Source organism: Centruroides vittatus, unplaced genomic scaffold (assembly GCF_030686945.1).
Source record: "Centruroides vittatus isolate TY-2023 unplaced genomic scaffold, ASM3068694v2 scaffold_1015, whole genome shotgun sequence".
Taxonomy (NCBI): Eukaryota; Metazoa; Arthropoda; class Arachnida; order Scorpiones; family Buthidae; genus Centruroides; species Centruroides vittatus.
The window spans coordinates 2,233,240-2,260,751 of NW_027122666.1; the positions used below are offsets into that span (position 1 = coordinate 2,233,240).

The 27,512-nt window shown below is 27.5% G+C and overlaps 1 protein-coding gene across 1 annotated transcript in view; it reads left to right on the forward strand.

Annotated features, from left to right (window-relative positions):
• The first annotated feature begins 277 nt into the window (after positions 1–277).
• Positions 278–27,512, forward strand: part of shn (schnurri) — an 83,895-nt gene continuing 56,660 nt past the window's right edge. The window contains 5 exon segments of the mRNA XM_067283928.1: positions 278–674; positions 5,214–7,314; positions 7,316–8,686; positions 8,957–9,112; positions 12,222–12,635. Of these exon segments, the coding sequence (XP_067140029.1) occupies positions 5,314–7,314; positions 7,316–8,686; positions 8,957–9,112; positions 12,222–12,635 (3,942 nt within the window). The 5' untranslated portion in view covers positions 278–674; positions 5,214–5,313.

A 27,512-nucleotide genomic window follows, 5' to 3' on the forward strand; every position in this document is an offset into this window, starting at 1 on the left:
TGATTGTTTACACATTTCGAAAGTTATTAATAATATAAAAATAATAAAAAAGTTAGGAATGAATGGAGGAATTCTTCATTCACATTCTTCAGCGTGAATGGAAGAATGGCGGCTTTGCATAGTTGTTTTCGGCGTACTTCATTGAGAAGCGGCACCCTTCTCAAATAACATTTACAAACCGAACAAGTGGGAGGAAGAGGAAAAATAGAGCAATCAGAACTTCCCAACGTCAACACTATCAGCCGTCGACAAAGCGACGCCAGTCACAGCTGCCACCTCACCGCACTTGGTATGCCAGCTCACTACGCATCGCAACGTAGTCCGGGTTAAAAATCTATATTTACTCGTTTCCCGCGCTTTTTTCGCAGCCCTCGACCCCCCGTTTCGCCGTTAACCCGGCAGTTTATCGTCGACAAATGCTAGGCGGGCGTAAGTAATGAGGCATTGCGTCCCCGAAACGGCGTATCTCATCCAGACGGGACAAAAAGTCTGTAGCAGTGGCATGCAAGGCTATCCAGCCCCACGTGCCCTGCCACAACATGGCGGACGGGATATCCTATTCGCACATCTTCCTTCAACCTCAGGGGTTATCCTTCGCCCAGTGACGTCATCACTCAAGGGTGTGCTTGGCAGTTCGAAGAAATTCAACGGTCGTAAACCAGCATGGATTTGAGGTAAGATGGAAAGCTAGCGTACTTTCTAGTTTGTACTTATTGTATATTATGTACGTAGTGTTCTAGTGTGTTTATAAATTTTACGGGAAATCCCTTCTGTTGATTACGTGTTAGCGGGCGGGTGAGAGCGCTTCTACCCCCGTCCACTCGCTATTTTTTTCGATAGGAATGGAGGATGACCCGAGTGAGTATCGTATTTTATTAAATTTTTCAGCTTTGTGGCGGCTTCGATTGCTTGCAGCGGATCTGTGGGATGCGTTGGAATGTGAGTCAGCCAACGTTGGGAAACACCCTCCCGTGTAGGGGTTCCCCGTACATACTTCACGCTACACGTACACTTGTCTTGTCTACCTACACGGCTTCTGTGTTTTCGTCCTTACATGGTTACATCTTGCATCTTGGCGGATTTTTAAAATATACATTTTTATTTTAGCATCTTTAGCATCTCGATGTGTTTATCGATTTTCGATTTTGCCGTTAACGAACGCCTTGGCGGGATTTGCGCGCCGTAAACATACGAGTTTACGATTACGGATTAAAGCACAGGGGTTCGAGAACGTTATTGTTGTTTCTGTTGTTATTTGTTGTCGTTCGATAAGAAGTCGGATACTTCTAATAGTTACGTTAATGGTGTTATTCAATAGTTTCCGTATGAAGTAAGGGTTGAACCCGGGTATGTTGACACCGATGCCTGTTTGATGACCGTGCAAAGACCAATGTAGGATTGAAAAACTTGTTGGTGAAACCACTTCAGAAGGCCATTCATTGTCTAAGCTTAGCGAAATGTCCTAGACACGCCGAGGGTAGGTGTTGCTAAGCCGAGAATGTAGGTTTACTGGCGCCTTTGGGGAAAGGGTAAAATTTCGATTGTAGCCTATGTCAGGAGCGAGGAGAATAACTTTATAACTGTACAATAACCGTCGAATTAAGTTATTAACTCCGCTTATCTTTAAGAGGAGTTCCTTTTATGTTCGTGCGCAAAGGCGAATTTTTATTCATAAATTGATTCTCCCGTTTAATAATAATAATAATTATTATTATTGCTTTTTTCCCTATAAAAATGGTAACAGCTGCCCTACTTAATACACGTAAAATTCTTTAATCCAAAGAGGTTATTAGGTTCTGTGACACGACATAGGAATGTGTCCACTTCGAAGAATTTTAAAACCTTGCGACCAGAAAGGTGTATGATTCATCGTCTTGGTGGGGGATGAATATTGGCGTCAGCTGTTTGTGTGCTCTGAGTTTATCGTTATCATGCCTACTCTTTGAACCGAGTTCGAGGTTCGCTAAGTCATATCGCACTCTTCACTTTTCGAGTTTGTTTAAACATAAAACTGCAAACTGTACACAAACATATCACTCGATTTATGTAGATATATATATTTTAAGCTTTAATTATAAGAACTATTTATTTTGATTATCCCAAATAGCCCCCTTTTGCAATATTTTAATTAACATCCGTAATGTTTCCCAACAATAATAACGCGAAATATGACGTCATAAGGTTTCCAAAAGTGTCACTTCCAAGCCGCTTTCGTGCAGCTGCCAAGTAATAGCCAGCCCGCTAACATTTATCTACGATTGCCTTGAAACTCGTATAAAATCACCTGTTCTTCTATTTACACCCCCAGATTTTAGATGTTTGAAACCAAAGCACCTGCTACATAAAAACAAAATAACATTCCCCCAACAGGAAAATATCTAAGCTTTTTAGGATTACAAATTTACTTGAAATATCCTCTCGATTCAGAAATAAAAGTTTGATAATTTAGGACAATACAAACTCTGCCGTTGGTTATCAATGTTTATATTACGCAATACGTATTTTTTTTGAGCAATCTCGATGACCGTTATTGCACCAATGCAGTTCGAGTGTCGAAATAACTTTTCGTACCGTCACCATCAGATAAATTACTCGAGTATTAATCACAAAACACATTAGCCTCACATGTATCTTAGATATGGACCAAAATATGAAAGAACACACGGTTAAAAAAATTAATATATTGCCGTAGATAACAAGAATATCCTATCACAGATGGATTTATTGTTGTTCGGTGATTGCATGAAAGCCGGATAAGTAGGTTGTCACTGCAGGTTATCGAGAAAACTGAAGTTTTCCTGTTGTCTTCTGAGAATTATCGAGGGTTTCCTAGATGTTAAAAATGTTGCAGATCTAAGCAAGTGTTGCGTTAGATAACTTTATGTCGTCCGGAGATAGAATGTACTAAACTTATCAGTGCGTAAAAATCCGTAATAAACCTTCATTTTAAACCAGACTGGTTTATTAAGATGCGAGAAACTCAAATTAAAAAAAAACCACATTAAATTTGCGAATAATGAATTTTATATCGTTAATGTATATATTTTTTCGAGTGGCACATTTTCTAGCGTAAAATTTGATAAAATTTAGGTCGATATGAGAAAGTGAGAGGTGAAGAAACTTTCGATAATGGTAGAATTTTAATGCGTACTCTCCTAATTTCTTGAAGTGGACTCGCCTGAACTGCAAACCTGTTGTCCAGTGGAACAAGAACAATGACAGCTGCAACTCTGGCAGGTGGTGTCCGAGTACAGAATATATTGTAAGGTAATATCAAGGTATTGCCTACAGAGAATGATACTTGTAATGCTTCTAAGTCGTGCAGACGCCTTAATACGTTAGTTTGCCCATCGATCCGAGAAAAATCCTTTTTGGTTTTGCTGTTTTTTTTTCCTTCTCGAATGTGTAATTCGCGAGAGCCGGCGATACTAAAGTGATTAAGCTTCGCCGTTATAAAATATATCACATAATAAATTATATAATTGCGTGTTGATACATTACCATATCGGAAAAGCTATTTTTCTGCTTAATTATTATTTTGAGTTATATGCCAAGGTCGCTACATAAAGAATTAATTAATTACTCTTACTTATTCGTAATTTAAATTGTTATCCGATGCTATAAATCCTGCGTTAATGTATTAAATATTGATGTTACATTAACTTAACAAGACTCGAAGAAGGGGAAAAAAACGCTGACGAGTTTGTAAAAATTAAAACTATGTAAAATGTTTACTCTGCAGGATTTGTGTATGGTTTAAATTAATGAGATCGTGTTTATTCTGAAACGCATCGAAGGCACGTTTCTGAGAAGCATACGTCATCTGTAGCTTATCAATCGCTTATGGGAAATCCTTTCATTTCCCCCTTTACCATCCTTACTTAGAAAACTATAAATAAATCTGAATAATGTTTAAAATTATCCTGGTATTTAAGTGCCATTTTTAACTAGTAAACATCAAAAATAAAACTTTATTTTAAAAAAATGAAACATTGTGTGCGTTTCGTGTTGGCCAAATTTATTTATAATTAGCGTAGTAAAAGTGTTTTGTGATAGTAAAACTAGTGTGATTATTTTGGCTCTTTAATATGAGTTTATTATTAGTTTCCAGCAATATGCAGTACCCTGATTATACTGCGTGATACCGGCGAATGATTAGCAGGGGAAAGTGATCCTTAATGGAAAAACCGCAACTACTTGTGAGCTATAAGACTATCAAAGTGGTTTCTAATGTTAGAACCATTTTAAGAACATCGGACTTGCCTTTTAAGTTCGATTGAGCGACCATAGGAATGGCGTCAAACAAGGTTTTGCTCTCGCATGATACCATTTCAATGCAACCTGCACGTCTCAGTGTCCATCATTTTCTTCCCCATCGTCACACTCCACTGCTGTGCAGTTCAGGTTATAACTTAGAGGCTTTTCGTTCGTTCAATGACTTCTACCGTACTTGTTTTTAATCTGGAATATATTCGGACAGCTCTATATATCTTCGACTTCGAAAGAAATCTGCAACTAGAAAATAAAAAAAAATAAACACAATTAGAGTTTTTTAAAAGAAATCTGTGAATTGATTAATAGTAGTATCATTGAATGACGATAATTAGCTTTCAGTTACATAATAGAAGTGTAATTATTTTTTTAAACCGGAGTTCGTTATAATTCTATTCACTTGTATGATAAAATAAACGATGTTTTCGTGTGATCAAAGAATCCAATTTCGTTTCCTGACTATCACTGTTGAAAGTTAAAGGCACGATTTGGAATTCTTCCTGCACTTACCCCTTTCTCCGAATGTGATAGACCCGTTGTCATAGCGATACTGCAACTCTGCAAGAAGGACAATGACGACATCATTATCATCCAATTCCTTTATCAAAATACATCATGTTCATACGTCCGAAGTTTTTGTTTATTAACGATATAAACTATCCCCATCTCGCAATTAATTCGATACACTTTTAGATATTTTTTCGTTAAAAAACGGAGAAACACACAAGCTTACACTGATATTGATTTGTTTATGGTATTTTTATGTATCAAATACTAATAATAAAAGTGAATTTTTTTCGATTAAATATTTATGATGATAAAGTCAAATAATTAAATGTGAAAATTGTATATAAATTAATTAATTTTTTTGTTTTAATTAATTAATTAATTTTTATGAGAAAATTTTAATACTAGAATAGTTTTTCTGTTTTTTTTTTTAGTGTGATGGCTGTAACAGATGACGACGAAAAGAATGCAGGCTTGCTCGAAGTTTTCCGTATGACATATAGCAACTGAAGAAGGCAACTTATGACAAAGGTAATGCCAAACAAGACTGTCAGTGCAAGTCTCCAGTCTTCTCTTAATGAGGGATCTTTTAGCACTGTTAAAGACACTGTGGAAACCAGTTACGAACAGCAGTCCGAACATGACAGATTGAGGTCTCGAGGAACAAATTTGGATATTGTTCCTACTTTGAATAATCGAAAAATATCTTTGCCAGCTTATTCTTTAAAGGACAGAGGAATAAATGTGACTAAAGCAATTAGTGAGCCAACCTTGGTGGACAGAAAGAAAAAGCAATTGATTTCAGAAAATCCTATGCCGGACTCTTTTCCATGTGAGGAAACAGACAGACGAAAGAATAATACAAATGAAAATAATGTGCTGCTCAAGAAACGAACACACAGTTTTACTTCACAAGATCATATTGATTTTTCTGCTCGAAGTGCCTTTCCATTGACTTCAGATACTGATAATATAGCAACATCTTCTGGTTTATCTGAACCGTCTTCCACAGTAGTTACTCATCAAATTCCAACTATCGCTTCAAATAAATCAAAAACTGGATCAGATGTAGGTTGTCAAAAACAAAAGTTTAAGCTCAACACATCACTGCCATTGAGCAAATGTCTTCCAGGTGTGGATTTACCAAAAGAAAGTGAAATTAATATTTCTATGCCGAGTTCAGTTTATGGTACTCAGTCTTCTAATATTGAATCAGTATTAACTGGTTTAAATTTAAATAAGAAAAATATGGACAATGAATTTGTTTCTGAAATTGAACAACAGATTGTACACCTCACAGGAGGTAGTGTTAATTTATTGCCTAACACCCAAGAAAATTCACAAATAAAAAATTTATCACAGTTAATGAATGATGATAAATCAAATGAAAAAACAACAAAATTATCTGAAAAAATTAATGACATCTCACAAGTAATAAATGAAGATGATTATATTATTTCAAATAAGCAAGATGATTTATCAGAAAGTCCCAGAAGTTCTGTTGTTGATTTTTCATCTGCCTTAAGTATTACAGTTCCTCAGAATAATTTAAAATCATCAGCATCTCAAAAAGTATCAAAACCGCATTCTGTTGTGCAACACATTTCAAAAATAATTGCACAGAATGCAGCTATTGTAGAAACGACAAATCCCATTCGTCCGAGACAACATGTTCGTCATTTGAGCTTTTCGGAAAATTTTAACGAGAAAGAATATAGAAAATCTCATACGGCATCCAAAATTCGTCGGTACAGTGAAGATTTATCCTCTACTTTTAATAATTCTCCTTATCAGAGTAATAAATCTAAACTTCATAATGCTCTTCTAGGGCATTCCGATTCACCATTTTTCTTAAAAAATTCAGATATTTTTACAGACCATAAAAAATCTGCAAGTTATTTGAATGGCATCTATACAATTTTAGAAAATGAAAAATTAAAATTTTCTTTATCAGAAGAAAAAGAAAGGAATTTTTTAAAACCACTTAGCAAAAGTCATTACACATCTCTTTCTTCAGATAAACTTTCCAGTGAGTTTATATCAAAATTAGAAAAACAATCCAAATCAGAAGGCAGTATAATTAAAGATCTTTTATTGAAGCCCAAACAAACAGTACATCATACTACATCTGAAGAAATACTGCTTCATCAACCTAATACAGAAATAGTAACTAAACAAAAATCAAATGATGCTCACTCCACAGTATACTTATGTAAATATTGTAATATTGGTTTCCATAGTAAAGGTAATTTAGAGGCTCATCAGTTACATTATTGTAAACATAGAACTCAATTTGAAACACAGTTGGGTTTTTTAAAAGATATGTCTTTAATGGAAAAGATACATACATGTGATTCACCAGAAGAAGTTATTCCAGATAAATTGACTTTACAGGAAACTGGAGAAATTAAGAATTTCATTGTTGACAATGACGGATGGATTCCTCCATTGAAACAGAGGAAATTTATCAGAACCAATATTGTCAAAAAGCCACTTAGAGACTCCAGTGAATCGAAGAAAAACAGTAGAATATTCTAAAAGTGATAAAATGTTAAGTCCTCATTATATACCTTCAGTGTCTCCTGGTAATTGGAATTCTCAAATGTCCGGAGGAAAAGTGCAAATATTTGATGAGATAGGAAGCAAAAATGCTACATTAAAATCAAATCTTCATAAGAGTGCTTTGTTTACATTACTTGATCGTAAAAGTCGTTCATCACAATCAATTATTGAAAATGAGCCCTGGTCGTCGGAACCAGAAAAAGTGCAGAAATTTAAGAAAATGTCACTTCCAACAGTTGTTGTTACAATTTCTAAGCCAGAGTTAAATTCAGGTGGCACAGTTATGCAAGTACACAGTTCCACTGCAGTTGTTGGATCATCACTCTGTGTACAAGCATCATCTCAAGCACCACTTATGGCAACAGGTATGAATGATTTAAATAAATGGAAACGTCATTTTCATTCAGGTGATGATAAAATGGAACTGTCACCTATGTCAAAGAGTGCTAACATAGAAAATGAAGAAGAAAAATTAGTTTCGATGTCTCCTCATCACTCTATGTCAACTAGTTTATTAGTTGAATCTTCGAGTATGTCTCCAGCATCCGAATATGCAGAAATGTCTTCAGTTGGCAGCATTAGTCCATCATTATCAATACAGTCTGATTTCAATAATGGTGATAAACAAGAAAAAATTAACAAAAAAATTATGCAAATGGAAAATGAAAGTACATCATGTACTCTGACATCAATATCAACAATTAAAACTGACACAATAACTACAACATCCCTACCTCTCTTGTGTGTGTCAGATAGTACTGCTGCAGTTAGTGAGGGAACAGGTATTAAAGAAACAAATGTAACCACTACTGATAATGTTAATGCAAACAGGTCTTCACCTAGTAAAAGTGATTCATTATCAGATGATGTTAAGAAAAAATGTGCAAATCCGAGTAGACCAACATTTTTACCCCTAAAAAAGGGTATCACATTAGTTGGTTCAACTTTAATTAGTCCGGAAACACCTCGGCCAAAAAAGACAAGTATTCAACTTTATCTCGGTGGACATGCATATACAAGTTTAGGTTTGAAGTGTTCCACAAGATCAACTTTTTGTTGTATATACCGTTCTCAACCAATGTATGTACCACAGGATACTGATCCAAAATTGTCAATGTACTCTAATTGGCAAGTATTGCCAGCTAAAGAGGAGTTGTTTGGAATGACACCTAGCCAGTTGATAGGTTTATATAACTCTCGTCAGAGTAAAGAAAATGGCAGGATGACTATTTCAGTTGCTAAAATGGGAAACACATTTGTATGTACTCATTCGAGTTATTGGACATTTCGTATGCAAGACTTAGCAAAGGAAGAATTTCAAAAATCTCCAAAAATAAAAGAAAAGGTGAGTTAATTCCACAGAAAAAAAATTAAAATAAATAAAAAATTTAAATCATCATGAGATAGAAAACTAACATACACAACTTTTATTTCATCAAGTTAAATAAAATGTTTAGCATTGGTTTTAATACATTAGAATTTTTTATTAAGATGTAAAATAAAGAATTCATATAATAATAAAATAGTGACTTTTTTCATATTGTTATTTTTTTAATTGGACTGTTTAAGTTTCAGAATAATGAAAATAAATTACTTAAATTTTTTATTTAATTAGGTCTGTGATAAGGATGTTGTTATGGAAGATGCATCATTATCAGAAAACTCTGTATCAATCGAAATATCAGTAACCTATTCATCAAATGTCGAGATTGGCTTGTATTTTCCCAGAGAACAAATCCAATTAGATGATAGTAGTAATCCCTCAATGAAGGTGAATACTAAATTATATATATTTTTAATCAAATATTTTATAGTTTCTGTGAGCATGCATTATCTTACTTGTCAAGAAGGGAGGAAAAAAAAAATCACATTCTTTTGTTATAATTAATGCTTTAAAATAATTTCTACTATGAAATCAAAATTATAAGTTTCATATTATAAGTAAATAAATATAATTTTTCAATCAGGAAAGATGTTTTAAAGAAATTTTGCAAGTATTTGTCATAAGATGTTAGTGTCAACATTTTCTTGTCTAGTTGTTTGTGGGCAGCCAGTTTTTTACAAGGTCAGTTACCAAACCAGTTTCTCCAAACTAGTAGAGGTCACAAAAGGTGTGTTGTGATGGGTGCACTGTGATCTGTAAGCTGAATATAATTAATTTTGTTGAAACATATGAAAAAGCCATTGACTTTTTCTCTCGATTACAAGTAAAATACATATTTTAATTTGTTGCAAATATATTCAATAACTTTAAATAATTTCATTTTGAGTTATAATTAACTATAACTAAATTGTATATTTTATATATTATCTGGTAAATAGTTGTTAAGAATGTCGAACGATTAATAATAATTAATATAATTTGAATTTTAATTTATGTTAATTTGGGTAATTTAATATTGAATTTTGTAAATATTTAAAGGTAATTATGTAGGTAAAAAATTTTAATTAGCTTTTACTAAATACAAGTTATAAATATATAGCATAAAATTTATTCATGAAAAAGATTTATTTAAACTATGACAGAATTTAAAATAAAATTTAACAAATTTTCATTTCACTTTTTAGAAATATAACAATGATTACGGGGACAGCACTGTTCGATTATACTTGGAAGAATGTGGGTTTGATTTCCATTTATAAGCAATTTCGCTGCTTTCAACATAATTTGTAAGATTGATTCTTCCATATGGTTACAAGGCTTCAATGGATTATAGCTAGTTACATCAGACTAAGTGTGTCATTTTATTGTGAGCTTTAATTAGGAAAGTAGATTACACCATTAACTTCACCTAGTAAAAGTGATTCTAATATTCCAGCTTTTCCAATACTTTTCCAACATATTCTTCTCTTTATTCATTAAGTGCTTTTTGTATAATCAAATAATCAACTATCTCCAGCTTTTCATAAATTGTTTAAGTTATAATTTTTTTAAAATTCATTTTCTTAACTTTTGTATGAATGAATATAGAATATTCATAAAATTTGAAATGTATATTTGTATCATTTTAAAATAAGCTGAATGACTTGTCAATTACAGTAAGTACAACAAAATATTTGGCTTAATAATTTGAAACTATATTTTTGTAATTGAAATTTATCAAGAAAAATAAATTTCAATTATAAAAAAGTGATTTTTTTTCAGATTTGATCAAAATAGTATACCTTAAAATATAAAAGAATTATTTGGACTGGTATCAAAATAGGCTCATTACCTAAATATTTTAAGTCTGAATAATAAATTTCCCATATAAGCATGATGAATAAATTATGTTTCAAACAAATACTAAGTATTTTTCTTAGAAAATATTTATTTCTAAGAAAATTTTACAAATGTTTTTCTTAGAAAATTATTCCTTCAAAGAATTATATTTTTGTTATCTTAATACATTTTAAAATAGTTTTAAAAAGTATAAAATTAATTTTCAAAAAAGAAGAGTATTTAAAAAATTTCACAGATATTTACTATGAGTATTTTTTATTTTAGACAATTCATTGGAAATCTTCTATGTAGGGTACTGTTTAATATAGAATTTATTTATGAGGTCTTGCTTCTGTCAATGAAGTGGTTATTGCAATGACTCAGATAAATTTAATCTAAATCTTGAAATTTTGTTTGTAGAAAAGAAAAATGAGTAATTTTAGTTTCTATTATTTTATAATTATTATAAATTGATAGCTATAATGTCTTGCATAATAAATATAAAATTAATGTATGTAATAATTTTATATTTATTATGCAATGTACTATATTTAACTTATGCAAGTTGTTATTTATTTTATAAATTTACTATAATTACTATTTAGTGATACTGTAAAATAACATTTATTTTTTATTTATATCAATTAAATTAAATGATATTAAGTAGATTAAACAGAAATTTTTATAGATTTTCCTATGATTACTAAATCATAGGAAAAGCATTGATCTTGTTAAAATTTTTGTTTTTATCCCGTGAAGAAGAGTCAAATGAGGAAAAAATGATGATAATACTAGTTTGATAAAATATATCTACAATTAATATAATAGCTGAAAATTGCAGTAATTTTTTAATTTATGCTTATATGTTCATATTTATAGAAATACAGTAGTATTAAAAATTACATCATATAAAATTATACTTATTTTTAATAAATGTTTGCATATTATTTTCTAGAAATTGCACGATATCCATTGTATTTTAAAAATTATATTAGTGTCAATATATTGTAATACTATATCATAGAAGAGATTTTAAAGACTTTATACTTAATATGTATTACATGTTATTGTAAAAAGGCATGTATAAACTCAGGTTTTAGATAAAAATGAAATAAATTGAGGGAAATGAGTCATTTATATGCAGAACAGAAAAGGAAACTTTTGAGGAAATTGTATATAAAATCAATTTAAAATATTTTAAAGATCACACGTTTTCAGTTTTATTTTGGGTGGATTTGTGTTATTTTTTTATCAGTATCTTTTATTTTTCAAATGATTTTAATATGTAACTATAAATGTTAATTTTTACTGTGAATATCTATATAATGGAATTTTATATTCTATAAAGAACAAATTAAATGCAAACATTTTCATGCCATTATTCCTCACATTGAAAGTGAAATAAAATACAGATAAGTATTTATGATAGAGTAATGTGTCAGTCTTTGTTTTATTTTCTGAATTTGAACAAAGCTTATATAATAAACTCTAGTATTTTAAACAAAAGTTAATGTTTAACTTTTGTTAAAATATTTTGATTACTGATTAAATAAGTATTCTTAGCTGGATTTTTGGTGTTTTTGTCATTCATTTTACAAAAGTAATATTTAAATATACATAACTTATTTTATAAAAAGAATTAAACAGTAAAAAATTTTTAAAATAATTTAATTTATAGGAGCATAACCATTCTGAAGAGAACATAGAGGAAAATACCTCTCATTCTAATATACATTCACCGGATGAAATGATTCAATCTCATCCATCAAAGAGAGTTCGTCATTCTGAAGGAAATTCAAATTCTACTGATGATGGAACTTATGTTAGAGGTAGAGGTTGGGGAAAATATATATGTGAAGAATGTGGAATTCGTTGCAAGAAGCCAAGTGTTTTAAAGAAACACATTCGAACTCACACAAATCTCAGACCATATAAATGTTACCATTGTGCTTTTGCATTCAAGACAAAAGGGAATCTAACCAAACACATGAAATCTAAAGCCCATTTCAAAAAATGCATAGAACTTGGAATTGTTCCTGTGCCAACAACAGTTTGTGACTCCCAAATTGATGAAGAGGCACTAGATAAACAGGTAATATTCTTTATAAACTGCAGATTATTTATTATTATTATGAATAATAATAAATAATTTCCTTTCATTAGAATAGAAGGTTCATACCACTGCATAAACTTATAATTATTGCTCTTCTATGTTAATATAAATTTTTATAGATGAAGCATTAAGTTTATTTATAATATTTAATATAAATGAAAAAAGATCAGCATTTATGAAAATTAACAAATCATAAAAAAACATACTGTATCCTTGAATAGAATATATTTTTAATTGTAACATGTTAATAATTCACTAACTATAATCATTTATTCTTCAAAACCTTCTTAAATAAATCTCCAGTACATTATCACCTTTAGAATGACTAATGTTTTCAATCTTTCATCTGGATCTTCATCAGGTCAACTGTTCTAGAATCAGAATGTTTCGAACATTGTCGCAAAAGTTGTATTTTGTAAATATCCACTTTTTAAATGTTCCATTTATCAAATGCGTCTCCAGGTTTAAATTTGTTGTGTGGTGTCACTATCATAAAGTGTGACATAAAATATTACAAGCCATTTAAACTGATATCACTTCAAATTTTATTTTAATGTTATAAATGCATCAGATTGTGATTTTAAAGTAATACCTGCCATGTGTAGGACAATCGTTTTTTTCTTCTTTGAAATTACTTCACTCTTGTTTTTCATCCTTATATATTTCTAGCAATTCCTAAGCCCTAATGTTTTATAATTGTTGGGCTCTCCTAATCTATGTTGTTGTCTGCAGCATAGATGGCCAAGATGGCAGTTTGTTTGTTGTGGCTGATATCATAATTATGTTCAGCTAATCTTTTTTGTAGTGTGTAGTGTGTGTGTGTGTGTGTGTGTGGTGGAACCAATGTACTTCAATTTCCAGGGGACTCTGGTCCATTACTGGAATGCAATATATTCCCAGTAAGCAGAGTTGATTGGCCATATCCTTGCTGTTGCATAGTAAGTTGTATATAGTGGGGTTGTGTAGATATGCTATTTTGACGTTCATATATTCTGCTATCTCTCTACACATGTTCTTTGTATTATGATTGTATTCCACTGCTGTACGGGAAGTATCCTTATTGTGGTCCTTATTTCTGTTATCACTTTCCTCTTCTTCTGCATTACCCCTTCCCTTGTTACTTTTGCTGTATGCTTAGGCCAATTTTCGGATAAGAATCTGTTTCATTTCTTCAACTAACTCTCTCAAATTAGATAATCTCATAGTTGTTCTTTATGAGCTGATTATATAACAAGTTTTCAACTAAGCATGTAGACAGATCATAATACATAAAAAGGCTTACATAACAGTTCTAGGTTTCATATCCCTTTATCAAACTACAACTATGCTTTTGCACACTGAGAGATTGACTGTTTCAAATTACTGTAGGACCTAACACCACCAGTATATCTTGAATCTAGCACACATGATCTATTATTCCTCCTCCTTTTAATATAGTAACGCCACATACATACAAAAGAGAGGAGTGCCAATGTTCAGCCTGATGTCAGGAGGTCTCTGTGAAATAGTGGTACATATGTTAGAGCTAAAAGTATTATCACTATTCCTTCTCACATCCACATTTACAAAAGGTATATGGATGACATTTTAATCATCTGGAAAAGTAAACTGACATAGAAGCATTGTGGATACCATGAACAACAACCCTTTTGGCTTTAGTCTCAAACTGGACAAATCCAACAATATACAGGCCCACTGAGATCTATAACTGTTAATTCAAGAGGGCAACATCTATACCAGGCTGATCTACAGAATGCCGCTATCATTAGGAGAGCCAAATTAGAAAACATTAAGGCTTTGGAATCGCTAGAAATATATAAGGCCAAAAAACAAGGGAGAAGTATTAATTTCAAAAGAAGAAAAACAATTGTCCTATGCATAGCAGGTATCACTTTAAAATCACAATCCAATGCATCTATAATATTTAAATAAAATTTGAAGCAGGATTAGTTAAAATGGCTTGTAATATTTTGTACTGCACTTTATGATAATGATGCCATGCAACAAATTTAAACCTGGAGACACATTTGATAAACAGGACATTTAAAAAGCAGATATTTACAAAACATAACATTTGCAACAACGATTGAAACAATAAAGCCAACCACTGCCATATGCCATTGGGCTATATTACAGCTATATTAATAAATTACCTAACAATTTGACCCTAGAGGGAGGAATTTGTTTGGTAATTTATTATTAATATAGTCATTACATAGCCCAATGGCATATGGCAGTGGTTGACTTTATCACTATAATGTATCAGGCTTTAGTAGAGTTGAATGTTTGAAATGTTCGATTCTAGAACAGTTGATGTGAAGATCCAGATGAGGGATTGAAAACATTAGTCATTCTAAAGTTGATAACACACTGGAAATTTACTTAAGGTTCTATAAGAGGTTTTGAACTATAATTTTACTCCAGTCTGAGCAATTGTGAGTAGAGCATTTATTCTTTTTGTTGAATTTATTTTTCCTGAATGATTCAATTATAACATATTTACTTCCTTACTAGACACATTGCTTCATTAAGTTAATTCTTATCTTGAGCAATATTATCCATTACTCAACATAAAAGACAGTATAAATAAATTTGTAGTGACTGTCACAATCTTCTTAAGCATTCTATATTATTTGTTTTTCCCCCTTAATTTTATCACAAAATATAATAAATTGAAAACAATGTTTTCACAATACTTAAACATAATGCATTTATTTAATATAAATACTCAAAAAACAAACTACAATGAAAAGAATATGAATGAAAAATAATTAAAAAAATATAAATTCCAAAAAGCATTAAATAATAATACACTCAAAATTAAAGCTTATAAAACTTCATCAGAGTAAAAAACCAAACATTAAAGAAACATAAGAAAATTACATAAATGCCAAATCCGACTAAATGGAACTGATTCATCAAGTATCTAAATTTGATGTTATCATATGAAGAAAAAATTACAATAAAATCATGATTGCTATCTGCAACTCATAACAAAAAATAACAGTTTATAAAGTTTACAAATTTTATTTAAAAAGTATTGTTTTATTAATTATATAATAAAAATTTTCAAAACATGACATACAGTAATAATTCATGTGTTGATAGTTTATAGTTTGTTTGTAGTTTCATATATAGCTTTGCACCATCATTTCTGAAAGAGTAATTATATTTTTAATATTTATTATAAACTATTAATATATATTATATTAGGAGTCTAATTATTCTCTTTTTTTGGTATAATTTAAATACTTTATCTTTATTTTATTTATTGGTAAATTCACATTCTTACTGCTTTAAATTCACATGAACTTAAACATAATACTAGCACAATGCAAATAAAAAAAAATTATTTGATTTGCATTTGAAGTTTACAATAATAAAAAAAAACTATGTCCAATTTTTATTGTATTATTTTCTCAAAAATTTCCATTATTACATCTTTACAGAAATATTTTTTCAAAGTTTCATAGATATATCAAAATTATTATTATTACCACAGATTTCATTTAGCAATTAATCTGGATTATAATATTTAATATCCTTTACAGCTTTAAATTTCATATTTTTACATTTAAAATATATTCTATTAAGAGATGCATGTATACCGGATTTATATTTAAAATTCATTTGCACTCAATTTTACAGCGAATTTTTTTATACATAATCTTTATTATATTTTTGGATTTTAAGCTGAGAGGTTTTTTGAAAAGGATTATTATTTGCAAAGTAGGAACAAGAATTTTTTATTCTTAATTAAAAAGTAATCAGAGATCAATTATTATTAAAAAGCAGTGATCCTTGGTTTCCTTATAAATATGTAAGAATGATACAAATGGTATATATTTTAAATTTATCATAATGTATGACTACCTAAAATCATCATTAACTCAACTTTTTCGTTTTTTTTTTAATCAAGAATAAAAATTCTTGTTTCTGACATAGTTTTGATAAATGTAGGTAATATCCAAAGAAAAATTCAAAACAAATTTCCAACCTGTTATTAATTTAAATAAATTCTTTTATAGAATTAATATATTTAAATTTTCTATGAATAATAAGTTCTCTTTTAAAAAACACTTGTTATTCATAGATTTGAAAACCATTAATGACCATTATTAGATTCTTATTTTTATACTTTTCTAAATCTAAGGTTTTGAATTTATTCCAAGATATTAAAATTCAATTTCAAGTATTTTTATAAAAATTTGTATTATTGAATTGATTATTAAATAAAAAAACTTAACAAAATAACTTACAAGAATAAAAATTTCAATTAATATAAATATCTACAAGACTTCATATGTTTTAATTTTTAATTTTATTTAGTATTATCTGAAGATTGAAGCATTGTATGATTTTAAGATGTTTATAAGCATTTTGTGATATTTTTAAATAGTTCAGATCTATTATTTTATTCAGAACATTAAAGGTATTTATTTATGAAAAAAAGCATAAAATGAATTTGAAGCTAAATCTATTTACACTTCTTTCTTTTTGGTGGTGTTCTTAAAAAAGAAAATCAAACTTTTATGATGATTATTTAATTTCAGATTTAAATTTTATCTAAATAAATGATCGAGATGTATAGAATAAATTCAAAATGATAAATTTAAGTTAAAAAATTATACATAAATAAAAACTCATTTAATTGAACATTTTATTTACATAGAAAACATCCATAAATTTTGAAAATAGGAAAATGACTAAATGTTTGCAATATTTCATTTTATCAATGAATTTGATTGTTATTTATATATATTTTCTTGGTTGTATTTTATAAATAAAATAATAATTTTTATACTTTTTGAGTTAAAAGTTTTTTATTTTGATATTTAAATTTGTTTAAACTTTTTAAAATTAAATTATTTTTAATCTGTAGACTTTCAATAATATATTTTTAATAATTTGATTTTATAAATTTTATTATCTTATATATAAAATTCTCGTGTCACAATGTTAGTTACCGTACTCCTCCGAAACGGCTTTACCGATTTTTACCAAATTTTATATGCATATTCAGTAGGTCTGAGAATCGGCTACTATCTATTTTTCATACCCCTACACCATTTCCCCCTTTCAAAAATATATTTATATATGGATTAAGGCTTTTATGTCCAACAGATGGCGCTAACTTCCGACGACCTAAGTTTGCTTTTCTGTGAGGCATTCTGCTTTTCTGTGAGAATGGACTGAAGCAGATCATTTTCTATCTATCTATATAAATAAAACATAACGTTCGTTTGTTCCTACCGATTCCTTTGAAATTTTGACACAACGTTGCATTCGAATACGCACGTGTTTTTATATAATATACATGTCGAAATCCCCCCCAGTGGGGGGAGATGGACGGGATTAAGGCTTACCGTGAAGAACTCGGCTTCTATTATACTATTTTACATGCGGTTTTTTGCGTTTTTAATTGCGTTTTAATAGGTTACGTCAACAGAATATACACTAAAAAGGGATTTTTCGATATTCCCCAGCGGGAAAAATGACAGGATTAAGGCTTACTGTGAAGAACTCGGCTTTTATTATACTATTTTAGATGCGTTTTTGATTGCGTTTTAATAGGGTACGTCAAGAGAATGTACACTAAGAAGGGATTTTTTGAAATTCTTCCCACGGGGGAAGTGTTATACATTTATAATAGATACATTTTGAGCCACAACAACGCGTGGCCGGGTCAGCTAGTATAAGTATATAATTTGTTTTATTAATATTAATTGAAAAAATGAATGAAAAAATTTCATAGTTTAGTAATGAAATAGCATATAAAAAATTTTAAATGTAGATGATTAGATTTTAGATTATAAATAAAAATAAAATGTAATTTTGTAGAAAATAAATATAATTAGAATCTTTAGAAATATTGATAACTGAATCAGAAATAATACAGTATCTTTTAGCCAAAAGACTTGCTATGCTCTTTCTTAAAAATTTATGACTAAAATTTCCAAAATATTTACAAAAATAAATAAATAAAGTTGAATTAAATAGCAACTTATAGAAGATAATGCAAAATAATTTCTCAATTTTAGTATTATGAAAGCTTTTGAATATATTATTTATCATTTGAAAGCTGTAGATTTAGAATATAAGGACAAAAATAAACCAAATTATTAAATTTAGTTTAATTAATGCCTTATTTTTTAACTTTTAAACTAGTTTAATAAAATTGTCTTTTTTCAATTAGAAAACTATTTCTCATCATTATTTAGTAACAAAAACAGTAGTAGTTTTTATAGAAACTATTTCATGATAGAACTATGTAAAATATAATGTTGCTGCATAATATTACTACACATTATAGTCTATAGTCATAATATCACTCACATTACACACTATGTAGTAAACACATTATACCTGTAGTTTACTACATAGACCATAATGTGTTTGCTTGAGCACTTGTCAAAGTACTCATATTCTCATAAGTTTTTTGAAAAGTTTCTTATAGTCATTAACAAACAAAATTTATTTGATAAGGCAAACATAAAATTATACATTAGATTTCTTATTTCTTAATGCAAGAAAACATTAGCAGCAAACTTAAAATGCTTGTTAGTCTGTAAGATACTGTAACTTCAAACTAATAACCATTTTAGATGTTAGGCAATAAGTAGAGTTTGAGGAGATAATTTACATCTCAAATATTTTGAATATTTTGATATTCATTGCTCATCATTAGGAGATTTTTTTTAAAAATAGATTTAACAGAGTAATGTACTTTTTATTAATGAGCTTATTTTAAAGAATCTGAAGATGAGAAGTAATATTTGAAAATGTTTTGAGATTGAAAGTATTTTTTACTTCAATAAAGCAAGTTTTAATTTCAAAGTGGACATTAAATGTTTTGTATGCAAAACATCAGAGATAATGTACTACCAGTATATTTTGGTCTACAATTGTTACTATGCAATTGTTAATAAACAATTTCATTAAAATAATTTTTACTTTTTATTAATGATGATAAAAAACTTTTAAATTGGAAAATGAAGCAGTTTAAGCAAATTTAAATGATAGAAATATGTATTTATTTATTTTATTATATTACAAATAGGAAATGTTCAAGGACAAACGATTTCCACCCCTAAACCAACATAATATTCCAAACATAAATAATAAGATATCATGATAAATATAAATATTATATTTAATTTATTGCTACCATTATATTCTAGATCTTCTTTTTAAAGCTTTATTACATGAAAAAATATTAGGCTAAATTATCATGCAACACATTACAATTTAACAAAAAGTATGTATGTATGTATACATATATAAATAAATCCATTAACACTTCAAAGTCATAACAAACAACTATTTTGTTAGAGTACAATATTTAACACAAGCATCCAAGTGCTTTTGGACTTTTCAGTACATCCTCAAGGATTAAGACTGTTTATTTCTAAACTGGTAAGTTTGTGGGACAGTTTAGAAGTAACAGAGCCTTAATATCAAGATGGATTGAAGAAATCCAATAACACTGTTGATGTTTTTGTGTTAAATATTGCATTCCAATAAAGCAGTTGTTTATACATACAACTGCTTTATTGGAGTGCCAGAGTGTAATATTTAACACAGAAATATCTATTGATGTATGTATTTTTATATATATATATATATATACAGAGAGAGAGAGAATATATTATATAATATATATTAATAATATATAAATATTCTCAAAAACACATATGATAGAAATTATTTAAATTATTATTATTATTTCACAAATCACTTTTACAAATATTTTGTGTGTTTAATATATATTTTATAAATATATTAGTTGCTACATACATATACTTTGCAGTTTTTTAAAACAAGTAAAATATATTAGTAATATTTTGGTAATACTTCAAAAATACTGTATATGCATTATAGAGAATATTTCCATTTCCATAAGAAATGTTACTGTTAAGTGAGTTTACTGATATTTTTTTTACATTGAATCAAATTTATAATTTTTGTAAAAATTCACAGATATAGTATTTACTAACATTATTATTGAACATTGTAATATTAAATTACAGGTAAAATGTAAATAATTACAGATAAAAATAAATAAAATTAAAAGAAGAAGTAATCTCATTAAAAGATTATTTTTTACTTGTTATTTTATACTGTCTAGCATAGGAAGTAAATAGATATCACATTCATTTTATATATGAAACTATAAATTAAAAGAATCAAGGTATTCCTGGAATAGAAAATGAGAATACATTTGAAAAATATAATGGCTGTGAATTTTACTATTAATGCTACAATATTTGAACATGATATCACTATTCCATTGCACTGTCCAGTTATTAAAATGAAAGAATTACAATTTGAAGTACATAAAAAAAAAGAGTAAACTATATTTTAAAAATTTCTAAAAATATTTTAAAATTTATTTTTGAAACCTGTATCTGTATTACAAGTCATTCTGAATGACGAAGTTAGAACAAAGATAACAAGTATTTGGTTTGATAAGAAAAGCAACAAAATTTATAGAAAATACAAAGTTTGAATTTAAAACTATACCATATTTTATTATGTTGTAATCTAATTAAATACTTCAAAGATAGCAGCATGTTAATAAATGCATTAATCTTATTCCGTATATGCAAATGAAACAAACAGTCCCTTATCTAGCCTATTCTTTTACAAGAATATCAAATATAAATACAGATAAAATAAATTCCAAATTTTTTAATATTTTGCAGTTAAAAAATATATTGTCTAACTTACCATAGCAGCTACAAAGTTATATATATATATATATACATACATTTTAAACTATTAATTAGTAAACAATATTTTACTTAAAACTACTACTTAACAAATATTCATTACATTATTTATTATCTGATACTATCAGCTACTGTATACTATATACAATATTTTAAATTATATTATAGCATTTAAATTTATTTGAAATGTTTTACTATTGTCTTTAAAATTATGATTTCAAATTTTTTCTTCTTAGATGTACAGTACCTTATTTTCTTAATAATAATAGACACTAACAGAATCAAATCTTATAATCATATTCAGTAATGATTTTTACATAAACAATAGTAGCAAAAAATAAAATGAATATATGTTTATATAAATATTAAATAAGTTCATCCATTTATTATTCCACTTTTAATGATGATTTTAAAAGTTATATTTGAAGAGTTTTTTTAACTAAAGGATAAGTTTAAATTCTGAATTAATTTGGACCAAATTATGGTTAATTTTTAATTAATTAATTTTAAAAATTTGATATTAAGGTAGGTTATGGTGTCACTATCTTTAATAAATATATAAGTAGAAATTAATTTTGAATTTTAATTAAATAGTTCAGAAAATTCTGGAAAAAAAAAAACAATCTGGAATGGAATGAACTTGAGCTCAAATTCTTATATATTGGATAGCATGTTACTAGTTACATTATCTAGACACCCAGTTTGCCTCTGATTTTAGATATGTATTAATTTAGGTCTAATTTTGGAATTAATAATTAAAAGTCAGCCATAATTAATTAGTCTGAAATATAACTTATCTTTAGTTATATGATTTGGGCTTTAGTTTATAAAACTGCTTTAAAGAAAATTTATTATTTTTGCTGTATTATTATAAAAATTATAATGAATTTCTAAGCATTTGCAAAAGCAAAAACTTTTTTCTCTCAAGATTGTTAAATATCAGATTTCAAAGATATGTTCTGATATTTCATAAAACAATATATTTTTGAAATAGAATATCAATTGAAAAGTCAAATTATATTAAATTTACATTTTACATTTAATGGGAGCCTATTCGGATAGTTTTAATACATTGTTCTATTTTAAAATTGAGTTTATTTAACAATGAAAGTGTGTGATATCAAAAATACTTAGAAAATATAAAAATATGTTTCTGGAAGAGATTATATTTATTTATTGTAGGAGAAAGTTTTATTACTTATTTATTTATTTATTTAATAATACGGTTAAATATTTAAAAAAGTAATAATAATCTATTATTCATATGTTAAATATGTTTATGATAAATTAAGATAGTTTTTTGTTCCATTATTTGTTTGCAGTGTAAACATAGATACTTTTTAAAGAAAATCATTAAATATTCAATAAGAATTTGTAATTCAAATTTTTCTATTAGAAAATTTTTAGTCTTTATATTAAAATGTCAAAAGTTTATTAATATATATAAGTAAACATAAAATTGTTGACTCATCAGTGATTACATATTTATAAATACTTAAAAAATATTATATATAAGAATGAATTATGATAGTTTTATTCTTACCCAGATTTAGTTCTCATAATTTACAAGGGAAAGTTCTTGAATTATTAACTGCCATTCAAGAACATATAGTTATATGAATCATATTATGTAATATGATATAACTATAACATAAATCTTCTGTATTCACTAATTTTTAAAATTATACAATATAATTTTATAAAGAATTTTGTTTAGAAAATTTTTTTTAAAATAAAATTATTTCAAATAATAATCTAAATATGCGTAAAAATCTTTAAATGACAAAAAGATTTCAAGTTAAATTGATCAAATCATTTTTAGCTATAAAAAAAATTTCAGATTAAACAGCACAATGCAATGTTAAATTCATCTTTTCAACTAAAATAGAATTCAAAAAATAAGATATAAATTGAATAATTGCATAATTACAGAATTTGTGTTTGATTATATAAGACAAATTTAATATGATAAAATTTATTTTATATCTTCTCTATATGATTATTTTGATTTTGTATATTTAATTTTAGATATATTTTTTTTCTTATATAATTTGTAAGGATCTATTATTCACGTGCTGACATAAAAAAATTGCCAAGAAGATTAAAACTGTAATTATAATAACTAAAAATTTAGATTTAGATGAAACATTGTGTTATTGAATAAACTTTTGAAATTAATGTATGTATACATCACCTTTTTTATTATATATTAAGCAAATATTATGCAACTACGTATTTCAATATTTTAAAATTTATATCTGTTTTCTCTAACAGTTTGATCATCTCATATAGGAATTTGGTTATATTTCATTTGTTTCTTCTTACAGTCTTTTAAATATATTATTTTTTATTTAAATTATTTCATGATGGGTTCTTTAAGAAATAGAGTACAGTATATAAATCATTTATTAAGTATTACAACATAACTGACAAGTTTAATTTAAGTGCAGTAACTAATATAAAACACATACTTTTGAATAATGCTGGTGTAAGTGTTTTGTATGTGTTTAAATTAATATATCCCAGTATTGAAAAGTTATTGACCGAAGGCCGTCTTTAGTCAATTTCTGTCAATCTTCATCACCGGCCAAGTTAGTAACTAATATTTTATTATTATTAATTTAATGGTTATTTATTTGACTGAAATATAAGTCATTATCAACTAGTTGCCATATAACATAACATTTCCAAATTATATGAAATGATTTATTTTATATCAAGCAGTTTTCATACCCTAACAAAAGATAGAAAATTGTAGATAATAGTATTTGGACTTGTTGATTCGATTATTTATTGTTTTATTCCAAAGTTTTGAAAAAGTTTATCATATAAGATAGTATATTTGAATGCTACTTTATAAATCAATTGAAATATTCAAATTCCATTATATTCTTTACAAGAAACATATATTAATTTTAAATGTATCTATGTCTTATTCAAAATACTGTATGCTAGTGATTGTCAATTTTAGTTTTATATGTTTAAATTTTAACTATTCTAAATAATTTCAAACATGCATTCCAATTTAGAATATGCAACTGCTCTAAATTCAATATTCTGGGAAGGTTTCAAAAACATTTCTGAGAAATAAACATTTTTTAGTTGCCTTAAATAAAGCAATTTATTTTATTCATAGGTTTTGATAAATCAATTGAAATAGTTTCTTTAGAAGGTACCAAAACTAAGTAATTTAATAATGTAATAACTGATATAAGACAGTTGGTTAAAATACAGCATGCATGACACTGGTGGCACATCAGCCTTTTTTGTTTGCCAATACCATTTAATTTGCCAATTATCAAAATATTACTAGCTGAAACAATGCAAAAAATTAAAACATTGATATGCACATAGTCTATAAGAGAAGATGAAACCAATTCTCATTCATTCTTCAATAATAGTTTGTATGAAATCTGAAAATTCTTTGGTAGTGCTTTAGATGTTAGGAATGTTCCATTATCAGTTCAAAATTAACTTCCAGCAATTTATAGCTTTGTAATCAAAACTACTTCCTACTGTTATTTTCAATATTACACAAATAAGTGTTAATTGAATCTTTCAGTCGGTTTTTGTAACTTTAAATTTTGATCATTTGCACCTGATTATTTTTGTAAGGAAAAATAAATGAACAATTGTGTTTAATTTACAATGCTACATTAGCTAAGCTGAATAAATTAATTCAGAAAGAATTTTTTTCTAAATCATGGAGACATGAATGATAATCATCCCTTTGAGTCTGGATTATATATTGATTTTATTGAAAAGAAGAAATGAAGATTCTGTGCAGATAATCATTTAAAAATTGTCAGAAAAAATAAGAATAGGGTATGTGTTCATCATAAGTTATCTTTATTTCTTGCAAAGGAAAAATAACTGTATTCTAAAATGGAAGAAACTATTAAATAGAGTTTATTAGTAATAGCAAGAAATTTAAAGAATCCAAAAGTTATGGAAAAGTTTAATCAGAAATCATTAGAACATAATATAGTTTTGAGAAGAATAAATGTTGAAAACATTGTAGAGAAAATTAAAAATAATACTAAAAATTTCATTTTCTTCTCACTGCATCAATAACCAATAGTAATATTGGTATGGCACAACTATCAATTTTTTATAGAAGTGTATATGATAAAGTTGAAGTAATAGATCATCGTCTTTATATGAAACAAATCCTTTAAAATCAAAAAGGCAGCGATTTTTTTTGAAAAACTGAAAAACCATAGATAACATGAATTTTAAATAAGATAATTTTACAAGTGTGTATGTATGTATATATATATATATATATATATAGTATACACATACACTTATTTACTTGTTTACTGTTCAGAAAATTTTCTCATAAGACCACCTGAAAACCATTTACTGTTTGTTGATTATTTTATTTGTATACCTTCTGTACATCTGTACAACTCTCTTACCTCCTAATAAAGTTTGTTTTCATGAAATACAGACATGTGCTCATTTAAAATAAGATACTTTAAATCCACATTTCCAGCCAAAATTACAACAGATGTAATAGATCTTTTCAATCATTACTTGAGTCCAATGGTATATATATAATTATATAAAGTATCTTATTTTAAATGAGCACACGTCTGTAATTCGTGAATACAAACTTTATTTTAGGAGGTAAGAGAGTTGTACAGAAGCTATACAAATAAAATAATCAACAAACAGTAAATGGTTTTCAGGTGGTCTGGTCTTTGAGAAAATTTTCTGAACAGTAAACAAGTAAATAAGTATATTACGTTGGAGAAAAGTAGATTGCATCAATTAACAGCAACTCATTTTTTAAAAATTTTTAAACAAAAATATTCAAATACTGTATTGCTTATTCTTTATATGGAAGAATTCTGCTACAAAGATTTATAATGAATGTTGTTATGCACTCTATTAATATAAAACTTAAACTAGAGATTTATTATTGTAGTCAATTTTTCAAATTACTTGAAGAACTAGAGTAGTATGATATTTTCAATTTCATAAATTCAAAATATCAACATATTACCAGTTCTCCTCTCAATGGATAAAAATTCAAGAAATAGTATGGTCCCAATACTGTATGGAAAAATAATAAGAAATCTGTTTTGTTTCCACTCTGATTTTAAAAAGTTTTTTAGTTTTTAATCAGTTATTTGTTCATGTTTTAAAGAAATTTTAAAAATATTGGCAACAAGTAGTCTATAAAGAAAGATCAGGTTGTTGTGGAATGTATTCCAGAACATGAAAGGCAATTGTTTCTAATTGACTTTGTTGTCAATTTTAATTAGTTAATATGAATATTACTATCCAGCAAATTTTATAAACTAAAATAAATAAATAAAACTAACACTTTGATGAATTAGAAAAATATTAAATCATTTTTTAAAAAAATGTACAAAAAAATAATAATAAAAGAAATATGATTATATGAAGCAGTCACTCAATATCAAGCTGATACATGAAATAATAGGAAACCACTCAACAATAATTCCGGAAATAAATATGAATATGACAATAATGATTAAATGAAGGATATTGATTTTCACTTATATAAATAAAATCAATAGTTAAAACTTGATTTTGAAAAATGATTTTTACTATTTTATCATCTAAGTTATAAATTTTTTTCAAACTCTTGTTTCATTCTTGGATAAAGAGTTAGATTTAACCAATTCTAGAGAAGATTTAAAAACTAATTCATGTTTAAAAAACAAGTTTATGGAGACTAAGTCCAATATAATGAAATTTTTTAGGCAGTTCAGACAAATTCACAATTTCCTAATTAAAAAATTTTAGTCAAATATAGACATGTATATTAACAAGAATATTATCCTAAATAGAAAAACAATTAACAATCCACAGCACTGGTGAGCACACCATACCTATAAACTAGGATGAAGCAAGAACATTAGACCTTTAAAGGGAGGCATAATCTGAAATATATGGAAAGTTTGGAAATTTATAAATCAAAAAAAGGGGAGTTCAGTGAATTTTAAAGATGAGGGCAATATGTTAAGAACCTGGAGGTTTATATATGAGACTTCTAACAATGTCTAATTAAACATCTAGACTAATTATTTGGATTTCATTTTATATATATTTTGTAAATATGGTAGTTTATACTAACAGATTACATTTA